At 36.9% G+C, this 20,568-nt stretch overlaps 1 protein-coding gene across 1 annotated transcript; it reads left to right on the top strand.

Annotated features, from left to right (window-relative positions):
- The first annotated feature begins 15,377 nt into the window (after positions 1–15,377).
- LOC149577251 (cation/H(+) antiporter 19-like) lies at positions 15,378–20,367 on the top strand. Its single transcript, XM_089822873.1, has 3 exons — positions 15,378–16,001; positions 17,332–18,333; positions 18,594–20,367. The coding sequence occupies exons 1-3, from the start codon at positions 15,780–15,782 to the stop codon at positions 19,902–19,904; spliced, it is 2,535 nt and encodes an 844-aa protein (XP_089678999.1). The 5' UTR covers positions 15,378–15,779; the 3' UTR covers positions 19,905–20,367.
- The last annotated feature ends 201 nt before the right edge of the window (positions 20,368–20,568 follow it).

The following is a 20,568-nucleotide window of genomic DNA, read 5'->3' as shown; positions in this document are numbered from 1 at the left end:
TCTATCTACATCTTTATCAGAAGTTGCATATGAGAGAGAATTGAACTCATACTCTTGAGAATCAATACTACATGGAGTTAAATTGTTACATTCTCCAACAATCATGAGTACCCATTCTCCACTTTTAGTATCATCTTTGTTTTGATCAATTCTTTCAATAGTAAGAGCATGACTAGACTCACCTTGTTTCAATTGAGTTAGGGGAATATCAATGGTATTCTAAGTAGAATTATTATTTGTTTTAGAAGTACCGACACATGGTACAAAGGCATTAGGCTTTGCAAAGAGCATAGAAAGATCTAGTGGAATATGATAAGGAAAGGTATCCTCATAATTATAACTTTCCTCTTGATTGTCAGACTTCGCCTAATATTCATGTTCAAATGGACCATCAAACTCTGGTGCAAATTTATTGATTCCCAAATGAAAGGGGACTTTCTTGAAGCCTAAGCCTACTATGGCATGAGGTCATCTAGATGTAGTTTCAATTGGATCTAGTAGTCTTTTATTGTTTCATACTATAGGACCATTACCTTTGTAGCCAAGTCATTTCATTAATTTCAGACCTTGTCCATATTTTTCAAGATTTATTTAATGAGACTAGACTGTTAGATTAGTCAAGACCTCTTCCTTATACATACAAGAAGCAATGGCTCTATTCTCATCCTCGTCTTCTAAAGGCACAGTGTCCTATACAAAAGTTCCATCAAAGATAGTCGTAGGTGATACATCAAAGGCTGTGCATTTCAGATGGTCTTCCATAGTGATAGAGAGATATAGGAAGAGACATTAGAGATAATATTGTTTTGATTTGATATTCCCCCATACTAGTTTCTTTGAGTTTGAGAGTCTTTTCCATTTCTTTGAACTTATTAAAATGATTGTCAGTAGAATCTCTATTGGTTAGAACAAAACTATCAGTAGACTTGAGCATGTTGCAAGTGTAGCTGGTGTTGGTTGATATGCTTACCTCTTTCCCTTAGAATGAGAACTTTAGGCATTGATGATACATTTAAGGTATTGCTTTCATCTCATGAATCCAAGGCCTTCCTAATAGTATGTTTTATGCCAAAGGAAAATTTGGGACCTGACAGATTACATCTTGTTCTATAGGTCCTACTTTGATAGGCAGCACAACAAGACCCTTGGATTTTTTCTACCTCATAATATGCCTTGATAGTAATTTTTTTGTGAGGATCAATAGTCTCCTCATCATAGCCCAGTTGAGTAAGAAAACTAGTGGAACATATGTTAAGACTAGCACCATTGTCTATAAGCACACAACAGACACGTTTCTGATGGATCATGACTTCACTATATAGTAGTTGGTTGTGAGGATGAATCAAAGAATTATCATCCTCTTTAGAGAAGGACAAGTAGTGAGGTGAATTTAAGTGACGTACCATGGATTGAAATCGATTGAGATCAAGATCCTTAGGTACATTAGCCTTAGTGAGAGATTTCTCAAGAATCTACCTTTGAGCAGGCAAGATTTTAAGTAGTTCAAAAATGGTTATCTGAGAATTAGTATGTTGTAATTGTTTGAGTATGCTATAGTTTGCAGTAGTAGAAGATGTTTCAAGTTTTGAGTTCTTGCTAGTTGGACCAACAATAGTCTTGTCTTTGGATTTTTTACTTTCAAGAAAAAAATGTGCAAGGCCTTTTAGTTCTACCTTAGCACGAGATTGTGTGATAGTGTTAGCACAAAATTGTGATTGTCCTTGATTAGATTAGAGAGATGTAGCTCCTCTAAGGAAAAATGAATTTATTGGCTTTACATTGTCACTTTTCCCTTTGATTGTGATAACATCATAGTATTTAGAGTCTAGAGGTTCAACCATATTGATTATGTTGTCATCATTGGTATATGTGTAGTTGACCTTGTTGTTTTTTTTGGGTTTAGAAGTTTTTCCCTTTTCATATGGAGGAAATGTTTCTTCAAAAACTTGACGATATGAGTTTTTGCTATGTCCTTCCACAACCATGTCACTATCATTAATGGAGTCCTAGATCTTATGTCGTGGATTAATGTAGTTATTGGTTTTATGACCTATGTTTTGATGGTATTCACAGTATACATTTTTGTTCTACCATTTAGGTCTTGGTTGTGCACCATATGGACAAAAAATTTCTAGAGTGAGAATCTAATTTTGAAGAAGAGTCTTTTAGACCACTTCAAGATGTTCACCCAGAGGTTTCGAGTTTGGGTATAGAAGTCCAAGATGTGCTCATAGCATTGTTTCCAAATGTATAATGTTTATAGTAGCCTTCTCAATGGCTTTGGTTATGTGATTTTTGAATCAAGATGTGAATCACTATTTGCGTACAAGGCTTGGCCACCATTGTCAATCATAACCAGCAATTTTCCCATTGATTTGGGCATCACTATAAATTAGGGGAATCCACGATTAATGGGATGAGAAAATGATGTTTTCAATGTCCATTTGATAGTGATAGAGCATCATTTCAAGGATCAATGCTAAATACTTTGAAGGGGAACCGTTGGTTTTGATAAAGGTTGTGAAAGCTCAACAGGGTAGGGCAGTGACAACTCAATAGTTGTCGTTGGCGGATTATGTGGTGGCTCAATAGTTATCGGTGGTTGTGAAGGCTCAACAAGAGCAGGGAATTGGGCTTGAGCACCACCCAAGACAAATTGAAGTTGCTACAATCATGAAGTATGTCTTGGATGGGAGCTCATATATGCAACAAAAAAGAAGCGGATCTGAAAACATTATCAAATAAGAAAAAGTCAAAATGGAAATAAAAATAGCCTATTCTAATAACATATTATTTGGAAATGGACATATGTTCATTTTCAGGCCAAAATGAGAATACACATTCATATTACCAATTCTACTTTGATGCGCTAGACACAAAATACAAAACAAATTCTAATTTCCAACTTCTATTCCAATTGTACCAAACTAACCCTAAATTCTAATAATTGTTGCTTTGCTTTCAAAGAATTTCAATAAAAGTATGCTTTTAGTTGTTCTTTTGCTTAGCGAATTTTCACAGAGTTATTATTAACAAAGCTTTACCCGAAAATCATGTTTGTCACGCTGTAGAATTTGGCCATTTTCAATTCTATTTTTCAAGGACAACCGATCTAACGTCGCATTTTCCGCGTCAACTATAAAGTGGATACGATTGCTTTAATGTTTATTATTATTAAAATACCTCCCATTCATACCATTTACGATTTCCTCAATTATTTTTTGTCATCGTTTACAATTTCTCAATTATGAGCTTCAAGGATTATTTTATTAATCAAGCAATGTTGTATACGCATATTTGACTTTAAATCCATCTTATCCAGAAATTATTGCCCTACTATAGTTGAATTTGTATGAATGCTCGTTAAATGTTGAATAATGTATTTTAATTTTTTAAGAAGGTATCTAGACTACGTGGGCACGACCCCGACTGTAAGGGTATAAAATATATTATACCATGCGCATGTTCGAATCTAACACAACGTTCCATTGGGTAACGTGTACCGAAGGCCTAAATTAAGTCAAATATTAAACAAAAGCTTGTCCTAGTTTTTCCTTGTCAGCACCTGCGTTTTCATCCGAGTCAGCAAACATGGCCACGTCACCCATCCTTAAACCATGGAACCCCTTAAACTACTAGTTTTGGCAATTGTAAAACTAAAAATCTAAATGAAAAGCCACATTAATTAGAAAATGTGACACATCTTTGTTTCCTAGGTGAAATTGTTTTTCTTTTTCGGACACGGCTTATCCTCTGCAATTGCTCTGTATTTTCGTGTTGACACGGCGAAAAGAGATTTGTTTTGATCGCGGTGACATCATATCACAATCTGATCAAAGGAAAGTCCAGATATGCACTTTGCATATATATACTGAAAGAAACTAGGTAAATAGGAGGGCGTGGAGATACCGTTATGGAGAATCGTTGTTTTTAGTGTTATATTTTACTATTATTTTAGTTTACTTTATAGAATATTATATTTTATGGAATTTTAAGTTAAGTTTTAATAAATATTTCATATTTTATGTGATATTATAATAATTTTATAATTTTATTATAAAATTTGTTATTTTAATAATTCAAAGGATAGATGCGAAAATTAAAATATTTATTGATAAAAAATTAATAATATCTTTTAAACTAAAAGAGGGGTGTTATTTTATTGAAGCATAAAGAGATACAAAAAAAAAGAGCTTAATCAATAATCCTATCCTAATCAACAAGTACATAAAAAACATGGGACAAATCAAGAGGCAATTGCCTCAAATCAACATTATTTCACTTTTGTTATGTGAATTGATGCTCATTTAGCAAAGCAATTAGCAACATCATTCCACTCTATAAGGACGTGTATAAAAATAATAGAGTTAAGAGACTTGCAACTATAGAAGTTATTAAATAACTAAAGCCAAGTGCTAGCTAGCATCCCTAAGCTCCTACTTAGCAAATTCACAACCACTTGAGAATCGGTCTCACAAATAATCCTAAACCGATCATATGCACAACATTGTTCCACAACAAACAAGATGGCTAGAGCCTCCATGTAATTGTTACTACAAAAACATTTATACATAGAGAAAAGAAACTAGACTTCCCTAGAACTACTAGGTTGAAGTCCTTGAATGCCTACAAGTCTTGAATTACCTTGAGAAGAACCATCAACATTGACTTTGAATACTCGAAGAAGAGGAGTCTAATGCCCCTTATGATTAACATGTGGCAAAGGCTAATTAGTATTACCACTATATCACTAACTAACAACCACTAGAACCCCTCCTTGAAGAGGAAAATTGAGGTGATCACATATAACGACATTTCTAGGATCCATACTGTCATTCAAATCACATTGTTCTAGAACTTTCTTATGAAGATATTGGATGATTTTTTAACCAAAGATGCATGACAATAGACCTAACATCTTAAAAGATCCTCCTATTCCTTTTGAACTAGACATGCCCAAGAATAAATGAAGGACAAACAACCCAAGAAACCTAAAGAAAAGAGGCTTTAGAAGGAGAAGACCCCATATGATCCCAAAAATCAGCTAAAGAAGAAGTACGGATGACCCCAAGCATTCCATGAGAAGTGCCATATCTATTTAACAAAAGAGAATTGAAAGGAAAGATGGGGAATGAAATCCTCCCCATACTATGTAAAGATTGTTCTAGTCAACACAATGTTTGTGAATCAACAACCATGTGAAAAAAACTTGGAATAGGAATATTTATTCCAAACCTTCTTCCACCAAGACTACTCACCACCTCCAAACAACTCTCTAGTAAGCTCCAAGTACCCTACATTAATGAAGTATATTATGAGCAAGGCACACCCCCCCATGACCCCTACCAAAGACAAAAATGCTAGGTCCCATCAAGGAGTTGCATTCCCTAGAAGATAAGATATGAGTAAGCTTATGTCTCTCTCTCTCTCTCTCTCTCTCTCTCTCTCTCTCTCTCTCTCTCTCTCTCTCTCTCTCTCTCTCTTCGAACCTCTTGGTAGACAATCATATATCCAACAACAAGGCTTCAATTTTGAATTGTGTTATAATGTGCCACCTTATCCCATGTAGTAGCAATAAAAGAACCATAGGTATCTTGTAGATGTTGGTACATGGACAAAGAGAGGGATTTCTATCACAAGAATCTCTCCAAATAAATAGTCGCAGAGCCTCTATTACTTATCTTGAACAAGGCACCTCTTAACAAGTTGAATACCAGCCTTAAGAGTATGGGCCAATTCATAGAACCACTGCCCTCCATAGGAAATATTGAAAGGATTAGCTCAGGTGTGAGATAATTATGCATGATAATATGGGCCTAGAGATGATTTTAACGAGAACTCCACCACCAGTATAGCTTAGCAATAAGATCTTGGCCACTTAAGATAGAAAAGAGAAGAACAAGACCTCCTTTCTTCTTGGGCTTACAAATTATATGCCATTATATTAAACTCCATTTATAGTTTTTAAAGTTACCACTCCAAAGAAATTGTTGTGAGAGAGCATCTAACTCCTTAAGAAAACACACAAGTGTGTCCTAAACCATGCTTCTATAAATAGGGAGAACCTAAATTATAGATTATATAATAGTTACCTAAGATGAACTAGAACGTTGTTGACAAGTCCAATTATTAACCTTTTTTCATAGCCTATTAATAAATTCCTACCAAAAGATCCTTGGCTTCCTACCAACAACAATAGAAATGTCCAAATCAATGGGAGTGATCCAATTTGAAATCTTAGGATGTTAGCAATCCTCTTTTATATAGGCTCCAAAGTGTTGAAAAAGCATATAAAGGATTTATGTTCAATAATTTTATAACGTAATGAAAATAAAGAAATTTGTCTAAGGTTTGTCAAAAAGCCTTAAATTCTTGAACTTGAGAAATTATTTTAGGAGCACTATCATCAACAAATTGAAGATGAGAAAGAATAGGTAACCTATCATCTTATCGCAAACCACGATCAAAATTTTGAAACACTTAATATTGATTAGTTCTACCAAGGCTCTTCTCCATTGTAATATAAACACATAGGGAGAGAGAGGGTCTCCGTGGAGATGACCCCTAAAGGACCTAGATAACTCAAAAGGCTCACCATAAGAAGAGCAAAAAAGGATGCATGTGTAACATAACTCATACTCCAATTTACCCACTCTTAATTAAAGCCACCAAAGGCAAGAGAAATATTCCATATAAAACCCCTTTTTAAAAATATCATAGGCCTTATCCATATCCAATCTGACAAAAACATATCTCTCCCTAGAAACAACCATATAATGGATATTCAAAGTAGAAATAACCACCCCATCCAAGATTCGTTTTCTTGCAAAAAAACCTCTTTTCTCATATGAGATAAGAGTGGTGATTCATGCATTTTAAGCCTCTCAATGATTAACCTTGTAATCACTTTGTATGTCTTGCATTACACAAAATAACATGTCAACAAAAATCCAATTGTTTAGCCCCATCATTTTTTAGAGCGAGGAACAAGAAAGTAGAGTTCAAGGCCCAAAACATTTTTATTAGTATATGATTCTCAAAATAATTGTAGAGAATCCTAAATGAAAAATATCCCAAAATTCTTGAACCAATTCTACTAGAAACCCATGAGGACAAGAACATTTTTCAAATTATGCATGCCAAAAACAACCTCCTCTAACTCAACCATAGAAATTAGGCTCGTGAGATAGTAATTCATTACATTGGCAACTAGAGATGAAGCACAAGACCTAACAATAGTTTTCTTATTTTTAGCAAGGGGAGAATCATCATAAAAGAGAGAGAAATAGAACTAGGTAGCCTCTCAAAATAAAGCTAGCAAAAAAGTCAATTAAAGACCATCTAAGATACCAAAAGAATAAACATGGCTCCCATCATGAATCTAGTCTAGATATATATTTTTGTAAAAAGATGGTATTTCTATCGACTTCCCAAAGCCAATCATTCCTTACCTTGTGCTTCCAATAAAATTCCTCTCTAAGTTCCCATTATTCTACATCTCTGCGGGTTTAGGACTTTGCTCTACCTAAATATTTAGAAAATACAAGATCCTAAACTTTCCTTGTAATTTTTGCTAGATGATCTTATTCTTTCCCCTTCATGGTATTAAGATTACCAAAGCATAGCTTGTTCCATTTATTGAGCTAGTATTTAACATATTATATTAGTAAAAGAATGCATAATGATACCATAACCAAGACCATCATCTCTCCACTAGTGAGACACAAGGTCATGGAGAGAAGAATCTCAAGGCACATCAACTAGAACTTGAAGAGAAGAGTTTTTGGAATAACAACACCACTAGCTGAAAATTTGATATGTCAATGATCAAAACCCCTCGAGTCCATAATTTTAGAAGAGGTTGAGATTGTCACTAATATAAAAATAGAAGACCAAAAATCTATTTATGCATTCTTAGAAATAACATCTTACCCATTCCTTCCATCTTTCCAAGTAAATAGCCCATTACTTAGGCTAACATAATTAAGATGCAAAAAGATCCATATTTTATTAATAGAAAAAACTCAAAAGAATGCCCCAAATGAGTCAACACAACTCTTTTCTCCTCCATATTTAAAACTAAAATAAAATCTCCAGCTAACATTGAAGGAAGGAAAGTATTACAATTTCTAACATATCTAATATGTGATGAAAGCCCTATCTTTCCATAGAGATCATCGAGAGCATGTACATTAGTGATTAAAAACATCTCAATTATATCCAAACTAGAGGCAACCATAGAAAGAGATGAGTGACTAGAAATCTACTAGAAGAAGTAATTTTCCTTGGGTCCCAAAAAATAGCTAATTCTCAAGAGCTCTCCATAGACCTAATACATTGACATTGTCCATAACACCAAATACTAGAAGCACATTGGGACATGGAATATATTGAAATACTAGTCTCCTAAGTACAAAATTATCTAGGAAGTCATCAACCACCAGCTCGTGAATATTTTTCTTTTTCCAAGGGATGTTATTCAAAACCCTAACATTCCATAAGATAATAATCATTGAATAGAGTGACCTAGAAATGAGTTTTCATGGGCTTGATGACCTAATACTTTACTAATAAATATCTTTATGTTTTGATCTTCTCTTGGTCCTTTTTGCAACCACTTTTTAAAGTAGTAAAATAAACTTTCTTAAGAGGTCTTTACACCAAATCCTATGCTAAAAGAAATCCCTTTCCCTTACCAGATGCAATGATCTCTATACTTAAGTCTTCCAAAACTATGCAATTGTCCTACAACATAGAAGGAGCCTTAATAGCTCCATAATTGAGGCCAATAGGTGACTCACTTAGTCGCTTGACAAATATATCTTGGTTTACAATAGAAGTCTTATAGAGGAATCCTCCCATCTACCTCAGTCACACCAAATGAAACACCTAGAGGATTACCATTCTTTAAGGTCATTCTACCTAGTACTTAAAAAATATTTAAGACCTATATTAGATTATCAATGTTTAAATAATCTCCTTCATCTACGCTCTTAGCTTGTGGATGAGTAGGAATAAAGACATCCTTCTTAGGGTCTCCCTCATTCATTGGGGCTTTTCCCTTACCTGCATTATCCATCTAGGAATTCCACCAACATTATCCATCTCTGGGCCTATGGAAGAGAAAGACTAACTAGGACCCCTAATATAGTTTTCATTCCCTTAGAAACGTGAGGGGTTGCTTCTACAAATATTCGTAGTCATGTCAATATTATAATATTTACAATACAGATACAATTTATAGTTTTAAAACTATAAAATTAATTTAAAATAAATAAATACATATTAATAATCAAAATAATAGACAAGAAATTTTCTTTATACTTTTTATTTTTATGATACATATAAGAAAGTGTGGTGCCATTATATAGTCTCTTTGCATAAAATTAATCTACACCTTCACAAAATGAATTAATAAATGGATGTTTATAATAATGTCTACAACATAAAAACTCTCAAAGAATATCCCAAAAATATACCTTGCCTACTTCATTTATTTTCCTATTAAATTATTATGCAACTTCTATTGTACATATTGATCAAGAAAACAACAACTTGTGTCAACTTTTAGCACTTTAATAGGTTACTCCAGGTGTTCGCATTTAGCATCTCAATGTAATTGATCCAATTATCCTCATAGGTAGAACACTCCACGATGCAATGTTATTTAGTCTTTGCTACTTTTTGAGTGCAATTAGAACATTTTCTATCTGCCCATTCTTGTTTAGAAATCACACATCTCCTCATTTTACATCTAAATTGATGTGAACTGGTTTATAGAGCTATACACATTTTTGCATCCCATAGTTTTTTGTTGCTATGAAGTTTTTAATGTATGGTCATACATGAGATTGAAATATCATGTTCTTTTCATCCCGAGTTGTGTTGTCCACATGCTCTCTTTGAATTTTCTTTGCACACACTTCTTTTTTTAAAAAGAATCAACTTTACTATTTGAGCACAATTTTATGTACTACCCCATTTGTTCATCCACTTCTTATGTTTCATTCACGCGCTCTTCCTCCTATCTAATTTCTCTTATGTTGTTATGTTTGATGTTCTATAATCTTCTCAAATAACTTAGCAACTATATCGTAATGGACACCTCAACTAGAAAGGTTTGGACCTTGAAGCCAAGATGGTCTCATATGACATCAAAGATTTTATCTTGAGGCTATGTGTAGTTAATTTTTTTGTAATCTTTACTCTTTTATTCCACTTTCTTGAGGGTGTCTTGCTACCCTATACCTCACACTTGTATATTACTACTAGAACCAAAAGCAACCCAAAAGGGGGTTTCTTAGCTTTTGTCTCACAGCTCAACTTTTATAATGTTCAATTTCGTAATGAGTATGATTTTCCATCCTTCTTTTTAATTTTTCCAAAGTTACATGTTTCCTTGCACAATTTGTTATGGAAATCAAGATCAAAACACTTTTGCCATTGAATACTTACATAAGGATGTCCATCAAAGACCATTTTCAAGCAATTAGATGACCCACTTCTGTGAGAATCTTGGTTCAAAGAAATCAATGACTTTTCCTTTGATACAAGTTTGATGATTTTCTCTTATAGGCATTATCATTTTTGTATTTTGTAACTGATCTACAATTGTATTAACTCTTTATCTAGAAGAGAAATGACATATGTATATAATATAACAATGATGACATATATACTAAACATCTCCAAATTGTAGCATGATCTTTTTTTAGTCTTGGATATCTCCAAGAGGAGTGATAATTTGAAGCTAAGATTGATAAAAATATACAAATATAATAAAAAAGATAAAAATATAAAAAATAATTAATAGAAAAAAAGATAAAAATATAGTTTTGTAGCTCTTCATTTCCCTAAAGTTTTGCTTGTGCTCACCTATAAATTACTTTAATTTTAAATAATATAATGCAATCTTACTCTTTTACTTATTTTTAACTATAAGGTGTCCTCGCAACCCAACCCAACATTGATGCAAGAGCATCCTAGGCTTGATGGCAATCCTGCGTGTTGAAGGGATTTTGGCTAGGAGTTGTGGACTCGATCACCAAAGGAGTAGTGCTCGGTTGCTTTTGGATGTGGTTTTGGCTGACGAGTTTGGTCATTGAAGGAGATTGGTTGTTGTTGGAGCTCAACATCTTTTGTTGCTCGACACTTGTTGTGCTCTACATGTATTGGTTGCTCGACACTTGTTGTGCTCGACATGTGTTGGTTGCTCGACAATGCTTGGGAGTTTGCTGACACTCGATAGTGTGTTGGTGTCAATTGGAGTTCTTGTAGATTTTCTCTATCAAATTAAAGAATTTAATGCATGTAGCGTGTGATTGTGATGTGGATTGATCTAGGAGTTTGTGTGGACCTATTTGGGTCATGGTTGTCTCTCCTATGTGCATTTAATTTGTGTTGTAGGCCTTTTAAGGAATTTTGGTATTTAATATCTGTTGGAGGCTAACTTATGGCTCAACATATATTTAATGTTAGGATTTAATTTGATTTGTAATGAACTAGGTTGACTTGTTAGTTGGGTATAAGTAAGGGATCTTTTGGAGTCTTAAGGCATTCATTAATTTGGAGGAGTGAGTCAGATTCATCCATCTTGGAGAAGAGGATGTGGAGGAGGAGCGAACTTTGAGAAAGACTAGTAGTTGAGGCTTGGGAAACAAGGAGATTGCTTGGTGGGATTGTGAGCACAAGTTTATATCTTCCTTGGAGGTTTCTACTAGAGTGTGGATCTAGACTAGCTAGTGTTTGGATTGGATCTTGAGGGATCTTGCAAAACTGTTATTGTAATTTTTGTTGTATTTGGCCGTAATCGAGAAGGCCTTATAGCCCAACACATTGCATGTAATCAATTATTTTATGAATAAAGAGTTGTAATTTGGTATCAATATTTGCATTATTGTTGTGTGGTTATTTTTTGGGGGCTAGGACTTCTCCTCTAGGGATTCTCTTGCCTTGCACTCCATTAGGTGGTATTAGAGAGAAGATGTTCCTAAGTGTGTAGATAGATCGCGAAAGGTGAGAAAGTTTTCACCAGGACTTGGGTGAAGGTTGGAAGAGAAGGTTGACCTAATAAATTTGATTGATCTTCTAGATTTGTGTATCTACTGCTTTGGGTTGCGAAAATCTTGGAAGATGCATCCAAGAAGAGTGGACCCTAGGACAATTGATGATCTTATCGATGTTGTGGAAGAAAGGATTTCATAGAAGGTTAAAGAAAATTTTAGATCTAAGATGGAGGAGGTTAAAGTCAGTTTCATATCTGATATGGTATTGATGAATAGTGACATGATTGTTGAAACTGTGAGTGCTTTAGGTGGTATAGCTAGGCATGTAAGATTGAAGATGATTATGAGGAAGTTACTGAAGACTTTGAAATTGCTAGATCGAGTGGTGAGGACAGAACAGATCATGTGGAGAGACCTATAGGAAACAAGGTTGGTCAATTTGCTAGGCCTGGATCTCAGCTGAAGCTAAAGCATAAGATGGAGGTTTCTAATTTTTTGAGTACTTTGAATCCTAAATACTTGATTGATTGGATTGGTGAATTGGAGAACTACTTTGAGCTTGAGGATATTGGAGATCCACTCTAAGTGAGGTTGGCACAAACTAAGCTGAAAGGGCATGCTACTCTTTGGTGGAAAGAAATGCAAAGAGATAGAGAAGAAGAATGTGAAATGAAGATCACTAAATGGAGATTGATAGTGACTAAGTTGAAAGCTAAGTTCATTCATGTTGATTATGAACTTGAGTTGTTTAAAAGGTTGCAGATTATGAAGCAGAAGGATATGACTGTGAAAGATTATATCGAGGAGTTCTACAAGTTGACTATTCAGTTTGGGCATGGAGAATTGTCAAAGGAAATGGTAGCTGAGTATATTAATGGTTTGAGATTCAATATCCAAGATGAGGTCGGTATATTGAAGTTTGATTTAGTTGAGGATGCTTATCAATATGCCCTAAAGACATAAGATAAGTTGAAGAGGAAAATTCAAGGTAATGCTAGAGGAAAGGAGAAGTAGGATAGCTTGACGAAAGCTAAACTGAGTGCATAAGATGAACCAAAACCTATTGATCAGAAGAGGAGGACATGTGGAGGTAAATTTAGGGGTGCTTGTTATAGATGTGGAGAAGCATGACATAGATCATTTGAATGTCCTCATGGTAGGAGAGTTGCTATTGTGAATGAGGTTGAAGTTCAAGATAGTCAACCTAAGCAAGGAAAAGTTTACTAGCTTGACTAGTGTTGATTGGTCTTAGGATAATGGAATCTTTTCAGAGGAGTAGTTTGTTTAGGACTTGTTGTAAGTTTGGTGGTAAAGTCTACAAAGTGATTGTGGATGGTGGTAGTACTATTAACCTTGTTGCTGAGGAGATGGTTTAGAAACTTGGTTTGAAGAGAATGAGACATCCTTATCCTTATAGGATTGGCTGGTTGCAAAGTGAACATGCTTTGGAAGTGAGGGAGCAATGCCTTGTTGATTTCCATATTGGGTAGTATAAGGATCAAGTGTTGTGTAATACAGTTGTCATGTGTTGCTTGGTAGACCTTGGTAGTATGATTGCAGAGCCATGCATGATTGCGTCAAGAATGTGTTTACAATTGTGAAAGGTGGCGAGAAGCATTCCCTGGTTCCTTTGCAGAATGAAGAGATCGGTAGAAGGAACCTAAGTATTGGTGGCCAAATTGAGTTGAAAGATTATGAAAGGGTTAGAGATCAGTATGGATAGAAAACCTATGAAACACTAAGGATGGATGTGAAGAAGTAGAAGAAGGTCAAAGGGAAAGTGTACAAGTTGAGGACTTGGAGGATATGTATGTTAAGGACCAGTTTGGGATTTATGTGTTGAATCCCATAAGATGTTCTTCCAGCTACTGAGAACATCTTTTCGAACTTGGGGTGTCTGATGTAGGAGCATCCTAGGCTTGTTGGAAATCCTACATGTTGGAGGGATTTTGACTAGAAGTTGTGGACTCGATCACCAAAGGAGTGGGGCTCGGTCGCTTTTGGATGTGGTTTTGGTCGAGGATTTCAGTCATTGAAGGGGCTCGGTCGTTGTTGGAGCTCAACATCTTCTGTTACTCGACACTTGTTGTTCTCGACATGTATTGGTTGCTTGGCATGTGTTGGTTGCTTGACAATGCTTGGGAGTTTGCTAACATTCGAAAATGTGTTGGTGCCAATCGGAGTTTTTGCAAATTTTCTCGATTGAGTTGAAGCATTTAATGCATGTGGCGTGTGATTGTGACATGGGTCAATCTGGGAGTTTGTGTGGACCTATTTGGGTCTTGGTTATCTCTCTTATGTGCATTTGATTTGTGGTGTAAGTCTTTTAAGGCATTTTAGTATTTAATATCTGTTGGAGGCCAACTTGTGGCTCAACATATATTTAATGTTAGGATTTAATTTAATTTGTAATGAACTGGGCCAACTTATGGCTTAGTTGGGTATAAGGCATCTTGTGGAGTCTTTAGGCATTTGTTCATTCAAAGGAGTGAGACAGATTCATCCATCTTGGAGAAGAGGATGTGGTGGAGGAGTAAACTTTGAGAAGGGCTAGTAGCTGAGGCTTGCGAATCAAGGAGATTGCTTGGTGGGCTTGTGAGCACAAGTTTAGATCTTCCTTGGAGGTTTCTACTAGAGCGTGGATTTGGACTAGCTAGTGTTTGGATTGAATCTTGAGGGATCTTGTAGAACTGTTATTGTAATGCTGTTGTATTTGGTCGTAACTAGGAAGGCCTTACAGCCCGACACTTTGCATGTAATCAATTATTTTATGAATAAAGAGTTGTCATTTGGTATTAGATCTTGCATTGTTGTTGTGTTTCGGTTGTGTGGTAATTTGCAAGGGGCTAGGACCTCTCTTGTGGGGATTCTCCTCCCTTGTAGTCCATCAAACATCTAATGGTTTGCAGCGAGCTAGGGCAAGACTAATCTCATGGAGATACACCTACTCACGTGTGAAACCAATGCATCTTAAGAAGAAAGCCCTCGAATTCAAACCCAAGACCATGGGAAACTACAAACAACCTTAAACCTCCTCCAATGATGAAGCACACACTTTGGAACGATGAATACTACTCTTTTATTGCTCACATTTTTAAGTATTTATTTATTAATAGTTATTAACACCTCATTAGAAAAAGTACGTATCTTAATAGTCATCCCTTTATCTTGATCTAGACACGCTTCACTTTGTAATAGTAAAAAGAGATGATCTAGACACGCTTCACCCTCGCAATTGTCTGAAAGGGTGCAATTTTGGCAGGGAAAAGTCAGCACTAGTTTTCTAAAATAGAATAATAAAAAGATGCTTAAAGCGTAGAAGGATCATGGGTCCGTTCTACTATATATACCTACACGGGATGTATCAGAAGCAAAGGGCAGGTAGGAATACATAAGCTCGTGCGTGGAAACTAGAAAGTCTCCTGGTTAGCTCTGAATTGATCTTCGAGGAAGTATCCGTGAGGCATAAAGAAATTAGTCTCGTTTTGTTCATGCCTGGGTGAATGGTCAAATTCTCCAACTCAGAGAGTCCATTTGAATTGGAGCAATCCTTCCTAACCACTGACGTTTCCGCCGGTCGACGGGTGGTGAAGTGTTTTGATTTTCCTGCGAATGATTTGACACCTGGGGCCGAGCTTTCAATATAAGGCACGCCAATTTAGAAATTATTTGGCACCCTGCACTAAATTGCCTTCGAGCCTTTTCGCGGTTCGTGCAATTTGTGCACTAAATTCTGGTTCTGCACATTTATTTTTGCTTAATCTCATAGAAATCATGGAGCGCGTTCTAGCGCAAGCTGCTGCTGCCACGGCAAATAGTAGCACTTGTTACACGTTGATGCAAACTTCGTCCAACGGAGCATGGCAAGGCGATAATCCAATTCATTTTGCCTTCCCTTTGCTAATTCTGCAGATCTGTATCGTGCTTATTGTTACTCGGACGCTTGCTGTTCTGCTCAAACCCTTGCGGCAGCCTCGGGTCGTAGCAGAGATCATCGTAAGTGCTCGCAAAATGTTTTCTTTTTCTTTCTGATTGACGGCAATTAATTGTTACCATTTAGATAAATTTGTGACCATTGATTTTTTTGTCAAATTTGCGATCTCTCACTGTGAAAATTATTTAATAAATTCATCTACTTTGAATTTTCTGTCAAATTCGCGAGCTTTCAGTGAGGAGATTATTTGATAAATTTGTTAGCTTTCAATGTGAAAATTATTTGATAAATTTATGAACTTTGAAATTTCTTTCAAATTCGCGACCTTTCAATGTGAAAACTATTTGATAAATTTAAAACTTTGAAATTTTTGTCAAATTCCTGAGCTTTCGGTGTGGAAATTATTTCCATCCGCACTTTACACGGCGGTGGACGGCGCCTTGTTCAAGAGTCGAACATAAACTTCATTTTCATAGCTTGTTTTTCTATGGCGGCTTTGATGAATCATGATTTCCGCTTTACCTGAAAATTATGTTAATTATTTAACTAAATTTGCTTTTTCCGTATAATCAATCCTTTACACTTAAACAAGGTCGGTTTAACCCTCCGCTGGCCTAAAACTTCGAATTCTTTCAGTTTTGATAAATGGTTAAAAACCTAAGGCAATTCAATTCCCAAGAGATTTGAGTAAGTTGTATTCGGCAGCATTGATTTCTTCAACATATATTTTGTCGTGTGTAAACTGCGTTTCGTAGAATTGCAGACACCTATCTGTGGGAACTTGAATTTCTCTGTTTCTCTCGGTCGGTTAATTGTTTGTAACGGGTATTAGATTTAAATTTTAATAAATTTGGATGAGTAAGGGGAATTTAAGAGAACAGCCTGGAAAGTGGAATGTAGTGTTCATGATTTTCGTGCTATCCGCGGCTCGTAAGAGATCATATTTTCTTGTCTTGGAATGGTAAAATATTTAAAGGAAGAATCAAATAATTCTTACGAGTAACAGGATACCAGGCGCCGAAATTGGGATTAATCCACACTTGTTCATACACCATGAGCCAGCAGGCGCTGAATCTGAGATTAATCTACTTCGTGCAATGTTCATAGACCAGAAAATGCCTATCCAGCTTTTAAATATACCATAACTTATGCATTAAAACATCTCAAAGTCTGGATAGGCATTTGACCAATCTGCCACCCTGCCCTTACGCCAGTCTGACAGCTCTGATTAAAGAGCCTACAACAAATATCCCAAACAAGAAACAAATTTTGGACTCTTCAAGGTTAAACATTAAAAAAAAATTGCGTTTGTGGCTTTTGGTGTTCTCATGTAAATGAATGGAGGATTAAGTAGTATGTTATTTTTTCTAAATATTTTGTTTTACCTTGCAGGGGGGAATCATTCTGGGCCCATCTGTTATAGGACGGAATACTTCTTACATGAATACTGTTTTTCCCAAGAAGAGTACCCCTGTTCTCGAAACCGTTGCCAGTATTGGACTTCTATTCTTTCTCTTTCTAGTTGGGCTGGAGTTAGATTTTGGAGCCATTAGGCGAACAGGAAAAAAATCTCTGGCAATTGCAGCTGCTGGAATTACTTTACCATTTGTAGCTGGGATTGGGGTTGCTTTTCTTCTCAGGGCAACCATTGCAAAAGGTGTGGATTATGGCGCCTTCCTTGTTTTCATGGGCGTCGCACTCTCAATTACCGCTTTCCCTGTACTTGCAAGGATACTTGCAGAGCTTAAACTTCTTACAAGAGATGTGGGTCAGATGGCCATGTCTGCCGCGGCTGTTAACGATGTGGTTGCTTGGATTCTCTTAGCCATTGCTGTTGCTCTTTCAGGCTCAGGCAAAAGTCCAGTCATAGCCGTTTATGTTCTGCTTTGTGGTGTAGCATTTGTGGCTTTCATGATGCTGGCAGTGAAGCCGTTGATGGCCTACATGGGCCGCCGCTCACCTGACAATGAGCCGGTCAGTGAGCTTTTCATCTGCATAACACTTGCAGGTGTTCTGGCATCTGGGTTTGTGACAGATGCAATCGGTATCCACTCAATCTTTGGAGCTTTTGTATTTGGATTGACAATTCCCAAAGAGGGTCCCTTTGCAGGGATGCTGATTGAAAAGATTGAAGATTTTGTTGGTGTCCTGCTCTTGCCACTGTATTTTGCTTCTAGTGGGTTGAAGACAAATATTTCGACTGTTAGCGGTGCTCAATCATGGGGTCTCCTTGTTTTGGTGATATTCGTGGCTTGTGCCGGGAAGATCTTGGGTACTCTTTTTGTTGCTCTAGCCCACAAAGTCCCCTTCCGTGAAGCCATCACGTTGGGATTCCTTATGAACACCAAAGGGCTTGTAGAGCTGATTGTCCTCAACATTGGCAAGGAGAGGAAGGTATGATTCCATTACCCCAAATTGCTCTGCCTCATTCAGACTATCTGTTTACTTAAGGAATGACAACTTTTGTGTTTTTTATCGGTAATGGGTGAAGCCTAGTGTATTTCTTAAGTAGACTCGGAACCAAGACCTTCGAGGCTCATAATTTACCGTTTTGTTGAGCCTGAATGGCAACTTTTGTCATGGAAAGACAGACAGAGATCAAATTCCATCAAAGACTTTCATTCTCACCTTTGCATCTTTTTTCAAATTTCCAGGTTTTGAATGATGAGATGTTCGCCCTCCTGGTGCTGATGGCTCTGTTCACAACTTTCATCACTACCCCACTGGTAATGGCCGTATACAAGCCGGCAAGGAAGCAAACCCCATACAAGCACAGGAAGCTGCAGAGAGAAAAGCAAAAGGACGAGCTCAGGATTCTGGCCTGTGTCCATGGCACCAAGAACATCCCTGCCATTATAAACCTAATGGAGGCATCCAGAGGAATCAGAAAGTCCGCCCTACGCCTCTATATCATGCACCTCGTAGAGCTCTCCGAGAGGTCTTCATCCATCATGCTGGTTCACAAAGCGAGGAAAAACGGGCGACCATTCTGGAACAGAAACAGGTCTCATGAAGACCAGATAGTAATTGCCTTCGATGCATTTGAGCAGCTGAGCAAGGTTCAAGTAAGACCTATGACTGAAATCTCCGCATTCCAAGACATGCATGAAGATATCTGCAACGTTGCTGAAGAAAAGAGGGCCGCAATGATAATCTTGCCCTTCCACAAATACCCAAGAGTAGATGGAGTCCTGGAGTCTGTGAATCCTGGAATAAGGACAGTGAACCAGAAGGTATTGAAGCATGCTCCTTGCTCTGTAGGCATACTTGTAAACAGGGGACTTGGAGGGCAGTCCCAGCTGGCACCTTCCAGTGTCTCCCATAACATTGCAGTGCTTTTCTTTGGAGGCCCAGATGACCGTGAGGCTCTAGTCTATGGCAAAAGAATGGCAGAGCATCCGGGCATCAAAGTAACGGTCATAAGGTTCCTGCCTGACCGAGAAATCGATCACATTGCACTCAATTTAACCCCATTAGCTCCACAAGAAAATGACAAGCACCCAGAGTCCTACAAATTCTCCACGGCAGAGATGAACAGGGAGCAAGAAAGGGTTTTAGACGAGGAAGCTCTGTCTGCTATCACCATTAATGGCGACGACTCTTATCAATCCAATCCCAAGAAAAACCTAACCTTTGCTGATGATGATGTAAAGGGCTCGATTGTGTATACCGAGCAGGAGATCAATAACACGGTGGAATCCGTCCTATCAATTGGGAAGAGCAACGAATACAATCTAATCCTGGTGGGCAGAGGGCGATTTCCTTCACCTCTGGTAGCAGATTTGGCAGATAGAACAGCAGAGTGCGCTGAATTGGGTCCAATTGGGGATATGCTGGCGTCATCCACAATCCACATCACGGCTTCAGTGCTTGTGATTCAGCAACATGATCACATTCACACTGACGAGGTACCGTTCTCAAAGGGCGGGGACTCTGCAGCCCCGTTCACTGAAACCCTTGAATAGGTTTTCAATGTAGAGAGGTTCTCATGTCCGGGTTTCTATGTATATAATGGCGTCTTTGACCAATTTGATTTTCCTGAAGAAACCCCCCACTTTGCCCTTTTCCATGGCAGCGCATTTGGATTTATGACTGTACAAAACCCATGTCCCAAATCTTCATTGAAGCCGACGGATGTAATCCTTCGCCGTCGTTTCAAATTGGTAGGCAGAGTATTTAGTCAACCGTTTGTTGAGTGAAAGATGTTGGAGATGTCTACACCGCTGCTCAATGGTTCTTTTGAGATGATGTGTTTGGTAGTGTTGTGTGGCTGGAGATTGGGAGTTTTTCCTGTTTTTTCTTGGGCAGTGGTGCTACTGAATTTTATGAGCAGCTGTTTACTTTCCCTTCTCGTTCTTACAGCTATTTTTTTCAGCTGTTGTAATATTTATTTTTTCGTTAAAGCCAATAATTTTTTTTAATGGTTCACGATGAATATGTCTCTTTTTCTAATTTTTATTTTTATAGAAATAGGCTTGTAATTATATTTTTTGAATTTTAAATAGTGTTTTTAGTCATTAAAATTTCGAAAGTCAAATTTGACTCCTTTAAAAATTGTCCCTTCTATATAGAGATAGAATTGTAATTATATTTATTTGAATGTTTGTGTTAGTCAATTTAGTTTTCTCT

Source organism: Cupressus sempervirens, chromosome 1 (assembly GCF_028749045.1).
Source record: "Cupressus sempervirens isolate cs-2001-9-10 chromosome 1, ASM2874904v1, whole genome shotgun sequence".
Taxonomy (NCBI): domain Eukaryota; kingdom Viridiplantae; phylum Streptophyta; class Pinopsida; order Cupressales; family Cupressaceae; genus Cupressus; species Cupressus sempervirens.
This window is presented reverse-complemented; position numbering and strand designations above follow the sequence as displayed.

Coding starts and splice junctions, on each gene's coding strand:
- LOC149577251 (XM_089822873.1), top strand. CDS start 15,780: ATGGAGCGCGTTCTAGCGCAAGCTGCTGCTGCCACGGCAAATAGTAGC. Junction 16,002..17,331: donor GGGTCGTAGCAGAGATCATC/GTAAGTGCTCGC, acceptor TTTACCTTGCAG/GGGGGAATCATTCTGGGCCC. Junction 18,334..18,593: donor ACATTGGCAAGGAGAGGAAG/GTATGATTCCAT, acceptor TCAAATTTCCAG/GTTTTGAATGATGAGATGTT.